This window comes from Aptenodytes forsteri, unplaced genomic scaffold, assembly GCF_000699145.1.
Source record: "Aptenodytes forsteri isolate BGI_AS27 unplaced genomic scaffold, ASM69914v1 Scaffold26, whole genome shotgun sequence".
Taxonomy (NCBI): Eukaryota; Metazoa; Chordata; class Aves; order Sphenisciformes; family Spheniscidae; genus Aptenodytes; species Aptenodytes forsteri.
This window is the reverse complement of record NW_008794125.1, coordinates 1-7,454: the sequence shown is the minus strand read 5'-3', so window position 1 is coordinate 7,454 and position 7,454 is coordinate 1. Positions and strand designations below refer to the sequence as shown.

The following is a 7,454-nucleotide window of genomic DNA, read 5'->3' as shown; positions in this document are numbered from 1 at the left end:
TCCAGCCTGTCCAGGTCCCTCTGCAGAGCCTTCCTACCCTCGAGCAGATCAACACTCCCGCCCAACTTGGTGTCATCTGCAAACTTACTGAGGGTGCACTCAATCCCCTCATCCAGATCATCGATAAAGATATTAAACAAGATATTCCCCTCTTCCCATTCTTTTCCCTCCTTCCCCAGCTTGTTGAATGAAAAGGAATTAGGAAGTCAGATGAACTGCTAGTGGTGTTTTGTAACAATAATAGTAATATATGATCTTTGATAATTTATTTTTATCAAATGCATACTGTTCAGTAATGGGCAGTGAGAATTCAAGTCAATTTGTGGATAGCCTAATCTGAATAGCAGGTTAAAGAAACCTATTGCAGAACGAACAGATTTTACTAAGACCCAGTTCTTTTGACTTTTTTAAGGTATGAAGAATGTCAGTTCTCCCATTAGCTTGTTGATCAAGTAAAGGTCTCTAGGGCTTTCCTATCCTTCTGATGCTATATTCTAAGTTGCATAAATCGTGGCTGTTTCATGGTGGTTGAATTTTTTGGTATTTAAACAACTCTCTTTATCATCAGCAGAAGTTTGGCTAGTAAATTCATCTACATGATTTGCGGCCAGAGCCTCTCAAGTTAAAAATAACTCATTAATGAGAAACGGATATGACTAGAAAAAAGCTGAAGGAAAGCAAAGATAGCATACAATATAGTCTCTTTATGAAATTGTTTTGTCTGTTCTTGAGATTAGGTTGTCTGAAGGGGGACTTACACATCTAAACCACCTGTCATAAGGTGTATTTTTTAGTTCCTTTTTCAAAACAAGACAGCATTTTAAGATGAAACAAGCCATTAGTATTTTATTTAAAAACAAGTGTTACAGGAAACACAGTATTAAAGAAGTTGTTTTTTTTTTTTAAAAAAAGTGTCATGGAGGTACTTCATCTATTTCTGGCTAACGTAAAGTTCTGTATCTGTACCTATAAATCTGTCTGAAATCTCATTGGCTGTACGAATTTAAGAATTAGTGTAGTAGTTTGATTAGCCTTAGCATTGGTAGAAATATGTGTGCCTGGGTTTTGATATTAAATGAGTCTGCAAGTCAGAGAACTGAATTCTTGACAAGACGAAATATCTTAATCTGATTTGTAAACCACAAGACTGTCTTTCAGTTCTGTCATAAATATTTAGATCTATCAGCAATAATAATGTCCACATCATGTGTGTTGATGAGAAAGGAGAAAAAAAACTTGTGAAGTTGAATAAAATGTGTGCAATTCTTCGTATAAAAATTTAGAATCTAGAATTTGCATTAAATCTCTGAGGTGCATTCATGTCCACAGAAGACATTCTCTGTCTTCTGGAAAATTCAGACCTACTTCTTAATTTTCATATAGGAAGGAGTTCTATATGCGTTTTCTTGGGGACATCTGGACATTTCCTTTAGAAATTGTAAACAGTTAAGTGATACTAGAGTTAGCTTTATTATGAATTAGCTTCATTTTGCATATTGAACTGTTGCATATTTGTTTCAATTCTGTGGAAGCTGCTCTGTTTTTTCTGTAATCTAAAAAATGTTGCATTTCCCAGATATTTAAGTCACCAAAAGGAAATTGGTGAACCCGTCTCATTATAGTGTTTCTTGAAACAGAACTTGGTCTTACCTTCGATGAGGTGTTTGTCTCATCATTGAAAATACAAATCATCTCATTTTCAGTGTTGAAATGAGTATCTGCAATGTCGCTGTGTACGAGTGTCTGCAATCTGCCTCTCACTTACACCTTTTCTACTTTTCAGTGTTTTCTCAAGGGCTGAAAAAATCCTCCCTGGAGCTTTATGGCTTAATCTGCTATGGGGAACTAAGGAAAAAGATTGGGGGATGTGAGTATGAATGACTTAAAGTAATTTTTATATAGTAGAATCAGAAGTGTCTACCTTTGAAGTTGGCAATGACTAGTACAGTTTCACTTTTGAGTTATTCAAAATTCGTGTTCATTGTATTCTATTGCACTAATCTGTGGTATCGTTGTTTCATTAAATGTATTTTTATTTTTAAAGACCTTCTTAGTATGTTGCGTTAGTCCCCTTTGACAGATTTCTTTAGCTTTTGCTATCTGTGGAATGCAGTGCATGTAATACCCACAGATGGCAAGTAAATGTATACATAGCTTAGACTATCTGTCTATTTTATTATTCTTGAAAACTAAGCAATTAGATGTGTAAATGATATCATTTGCACCCACAATTATTTCTGCCTATGCAATCAAAATCTGGGATGGTGCGTTTCTCTAAGTCAGTCTCTAAATCTTTACTCATTGAACCCTGAAGATGAAAAAGCATTACAAATCATAGTCAGAAATAACAACTTTACTGGCTAACCAAGATGTATTCTGACCTTGTCAATCCTGGAGGCTGTTTTTGTCCATAAGGATGAGTGTAGACGGATGAGTATATGCCATACCAATGCTCCCCCGTTTTCTGGAAGTTGATTAGTTGCATTAGCAAGATATCTGAGCTTAGGCTTAGTACCATGTTCATAGAATCATAGAATGGTTTGGGTTGGAAGGGCCCTTTCAAGGTCATCTAGTCCAACTCCCCTGCAATGAGCAGGGACATCTTCAACTAGATCACGTCGCTCAGAGCCCCGTCCAACCTGACCTTGAACACTTCCAGGGATGGGGCATCTACCACCCCTCTGGGCAACCTGTGCCAGTGTTTCACCACCCTCATCGTAAAGAATTATTCCTTATATCTAGTCTGAATCAACAGGCCCTGCTAAAAAGTTTGCTGCCATCTTTTTTAGAAGCCCCTTTTAGTATTGAAAGGCTGCGATAAGGTCTCCTCGGAGCCTTCTCTTCTCCAGGCTGAACAACCCCAACTCTCTCAGCCTCTCCTCATAGGAGAGGTGCTCCAGCCACCTGATCATCTTCATGGCCCTCCTCTGGACCTGCTCCAACAGGTCCATGTCTTTCCTGTGCTGAGGACCCCAGAGCTGGATGCAGCACTCCAGGTGGGGTCTCACCAAGGCAGAGTAGAGGGGCAGAATCCCCTCCCTCGACCTGCTGGCCATGCTTCTTTTGATGCAGCCCAGGATATGGTTCACATGGTCTTTATGGCTTCCAGACTAGCGAGAGCTCTAATGTGGCTAGCTTGGAGAATGGGCAAAGGTACACGCACTGTATGCACTAGTCCATGCATGTATACCTTCTTATCTCTGTATTGTTTTTCATTTGTCCCCAAGATTCTGTCAGTGTTATATCATAGTGGATCTTCTACATATTTTGTTTGATTTGTGAGACATGGAAAATCATCAGAATACTTTCATTTCTTTGTAAAGTCATACTAGTTGCAAAGTACAAAAGACAAGAAAGCTTTAATGACTGGACGTGTACAATTCCTAATAGAATCATGGTAGTTTGGCAGATTTTTTTTTTTTCTGTATTATTTCCTCACCTGGGATTTTTATTGTAATGTGTCATGAATGAGACTGTTGTGAATATTCATAATGACCTTATTCTGTTTCTTCAAAGATCTCCAGTGTGTTAATTCATCTTGGAGAAGCAATTTTGAACTGTTTCATGACAAAGAAGGTGCAGAGGCAAGACAGGTTGCATTGTCAGTAGAAATCAGTATTAGTGTTTCTTCCCTATATCCACGTCTTGTCTTAAAGGCGTCAACAGACCCTCCTTGCTATGACTGGGAATAAGGTTTCACACAGTCACCATGGCAATGCATACATACTCTGTGCTCCTGTCTTTTTATAACTTTGGTACTTGGTTACGTATTTTACCCACTGTCACTTGGAAAATTCCAGTCTCCAAGACCAAATGGGCTTAAGCTGCAAGCCTCTACACCCAGTTTATGAGAGGTCTGCTCTGCAGCTGGTGAAAGTAGTTTCTTCCTCTCTTTTTTTTCTCCCCCCTTGGTATTCACCCAGTCCCACCTTCCCAGAAATTGAGATGACTTATATAGAGCTATTGAGACATGAAAGCATGTCAGGAATACTTTCAGCATTGCCAGAGGGAGGTTATTTGTTCAGTAACTAGATCTGGGCCTAACTATCATAGGGAATATAAATCAAGTTACCATAATGTCCATTTAAAAATGTGCTGTATAATGCATAGAAGAAAAGTGTGGGCTACATGTGCATTTTATTATTTTTATTTACTTTTTTTACTGCATTCAGCGCTGTAAGGGCTTGGTGCTCTTTCATTATGCTGTGCTGCCTTAGCAACAGAGATGGAGCAGGAAGATGAGGAAGCTTTTCTTTTTAATATAGCAGTGTCAGATTAACGCCCAGCAACCCAAGATGACTGTAGCACCTAACCTAGGGTCATTTAATCCATGAGTAAAATGTAATTTTCATGGCAAGGATTGTGTAAAGCTTGCACATTATGAAAATAGAAACTTTTCAGAAAGGGTATGTTATAGCACATTTATGCACGTTAATCCTATATGAGAATAAAAAGTAATAGCTTTGAAAACCGAACAGGACACAAAAAAGGTCATGACTATATCACTTTAAATCCTAATTCACTGTGTTATCCCATTTCATGTAAAGGTATGGATGACAAGAATGCAGCTAAACTCAATGAGCTCATTCAAGCCGGGTAAGTAAGAACTTATTCCTGAAACTCTTAAAACTGGGTTGTTCAGCAGCTTGATTGTTGAATTGGTCATCCAGAGTCTAGGGGACATTTCTTACTTTTTTAGAGCTGCAGTTTGACATTTTCCATTCTTAGTTTGTTCTGTATGGGTTCTTTTCTCCCCTTTTCCATGAAGCCATTAATTGTTATTAGTAAGAAATGATGGGTAAAGTTTAAGAAGGTAATGGAATGAGAATTCTCTACAGAAGTTACGGCATTATAACTATGTTGATTCACTATAGGGAATATTGTTCACCTCCAAACAGTTCTGCCAACAGTGCTCGCGAGTCCTGACTTTCAGACCTGAAACGACACTTCCAGTACACCATAGGCCTCAGCCCTCCAGTCGCTTCTGCATCTACTTGATTTTAAGAATGTGTATTCTGTTTGACTTCAAGAAAGAATTACGGGATTTGGGGGTTCAGTCTTGGCAATGTACTTTTAGAATACAGAAGGAGTTAGAAGTTGCTGTACTCTTAGAAATGAGGGAATTGGTTCGTAAATTTTTCTGAAGTAGTCCTGCTTTTAGAACTTGTGTATTCTAAAGTGAAATATCTTTCAAAGGATATTATTTTAAGGAGTGTGATCATTAAGCAGGCATCACTCAGCAGGCATTGGTTTATCCTAAAAGCATCTTTAAAAGCGATTTGAAAATAGTATTATTTTCTGTCTGTTGCAGATCCCTTTTTACTTTTGGCAGTTGTGCTTTTAGGATGCTTCATTGTAGCAGACAAATTATTGATGAACTAAACTTTACTGTGAACAGGAGGAAGAGTTTGCCCACTCAGCAGCTGCTGACTTTTTGACTACCTTACATAAAATGGATACTTGTTGTTGCGCCTTTCTGTTGTTCACAGACTGAGTTTCCAAATGAGTTCCTTGCAGTTTATTAACCTTTCATCTCCTGGGAGATGCACTTTGTACAGTGTGCTGTTGTGTTGCAGGTCTTGAACGTGATTATTTATGAAATCACTTCTTCATTTTAGAAGAGAAATTGCCATTTGGTTTGGGTTTTGTACAGTTAAGAAAATCTTAGCAGTAAGTTTTTTCATATAACAAAATTATTCTTAAAGCCAATACTTCTTTAAATTGGAGTTATTGGTTAAAATGTGCCTGGGATGAGCCTTTTTTCCCTAGTGTCCTGAATATCTCTAGGCTTCAGGATATAGGCAGTCGTTTTGGTCTCTCTGTGTTGTACTGGAGAGCCTTTCTAATACTGCATCATCCAAATAGACTAAACCATAATAAATGAGACTGACTTTGGGCAAGCTGTAGTGTCAGTCCATCACTTCGCATGATTAAGGCCTTAGTTCTTCTAATTAATTGTTAATGAGGGATAATGATTTCTGTGAAGTTTAGGTGTTTATTCTATAAAAGCCAGTCTTGTAACAAACCATTTTGAAAACAGGAGTCTTTACATTTGAAAATATCACTGCTAATCTTCTAACCAAAAACTAGAGTGTACGTAATATTAACATTCTTGGGCAGTTCAGAAATAGTTGCTCTTGCATAGGCTTTTTGTCTACCAGATGGAGGACACATCTTTGCTTCCCTTTTTCTCCTGCATCTCTTACCCCATTTGGTGGGTAAACCTCCTGGATGTCTACACCATCTGAATTAATCCCCTGCATGTGCAGGGCAGCCTCATATCTCACACAAGCAAACACATTGCATATATCCCATTAGATTAAACTTTCCATCTTGCTCAGTGATGTTACAATTCTGTGATCCCCCTCTCTATTTGTAAGCAGTTCTTTTTTTTTTTTTTCAGTTCCTAACGTGTTTCTTTCAAGTGTGATACTCCTCCTTTTCCTCTGAGTGCAGTGCGCTTTGTAAGGTTTGTCACTATGTTGAAAATCTTGAGTGAAAGCAAATCCAAAGTGATTAAAAATGGAGAATGTGAACATTCATTATTCTGATGCATCTTCTCCTGAACTAGGTAAACATCAGCCTCATTTAATTGGTAAGAAAAGTCAAGAGAGGCTAAGATTGTGAGGAGCTACCTGGCAATTTATTTGTAGGACAACTCTAGACCCTGGAGTTACACATTCTAATTCAGTGCTTGTTTTGCTTATGTTACACATCACCTCTGGCTTTCTGTAATAGTTACATGGTGTATGGAAAAGCAAATGACCCTGTGAGGTGCTCAGAAGAAAACCATATTTAAAATCTTCCTTGTTGAGATTATAACCCAGGTCACAGATCCTAAATAGTGCCTGAAAGCTTAATCAACTGACTATTTCAAGTAATGGCAAAATTTTTGTGTGAAATGTCCCTGTTTGGTCATTGAAGTTAAGGCCATTCACTGCTATACATCTCCATACTTGTCTTCAGAATTTCAGTAACATGTAAAATCAGGCTAGACCATAGCCTTTGGTACAGTTGTAGTTGAATGAATGGGGGATCTTTTAGAAAATAGATCAAAGTTGAGATATTTATAAATGCAAGGGGAAGATAAGAATTGTTCTGTCAGCTTTTGTAACTGGTCTGAGTCGTTTAGCATACTCATGTCAACACTGGCCCACACGAGCTGCTTAAAGAAGTCTTCAGAATCACTAAGCAGGACAACTGTGAAACAAAGCTCCCTTAGAAATTATAGGGAATCTGAATCACTTTCTGTCCAATCCTTAGTTGCTAGGTTTTTTTATTACAGCGACAATATGTCACTGGATTGTGTGATTAGGATATATAACAAGAAAAAAGATTTATGGCAGTGTATCAGAACTGCTCAGAAACCCATTTAAATAAGTTTAAATAAAACGTTTTTTGTTTTGTTTCACTTTTAGGAGTGAAACATTTTTATTTAACTTAGGTTTTGCAAC

The 7,454-nt window shown here is 37.8% G+C and overlaps 1 protein-coding gene across 1 annotated transcript in view; it reads left to right on the top strand.

The window, feature by feature from the left end:
* CRAMP1 (cramped chromatin regulator homolog 1) overlaps positions 1–4,596 on the top strand; it is a gene marked incomplete at its 3' end in the record, with an annotated part of 19,291 nt that extends 14,695 nt beyond the window's left edge. Inside the window, exons 4-5 of the mRNA XM_009278110.1 lie at positions 1,784–1,867; positions 4,548–4,596. Of these exons, the coding sequence (XP_009276385.1) occupies positions 1,784–1,867; positions 4,548–4,596 (133 nt within the window). The remainder of the gene's footprint in view (positions 1–1,783; positions 1,868–4,547) is intronic.
* Between the last annotated feature and the right edge of the window lie 2,858 nt (positions 4,597–7,454).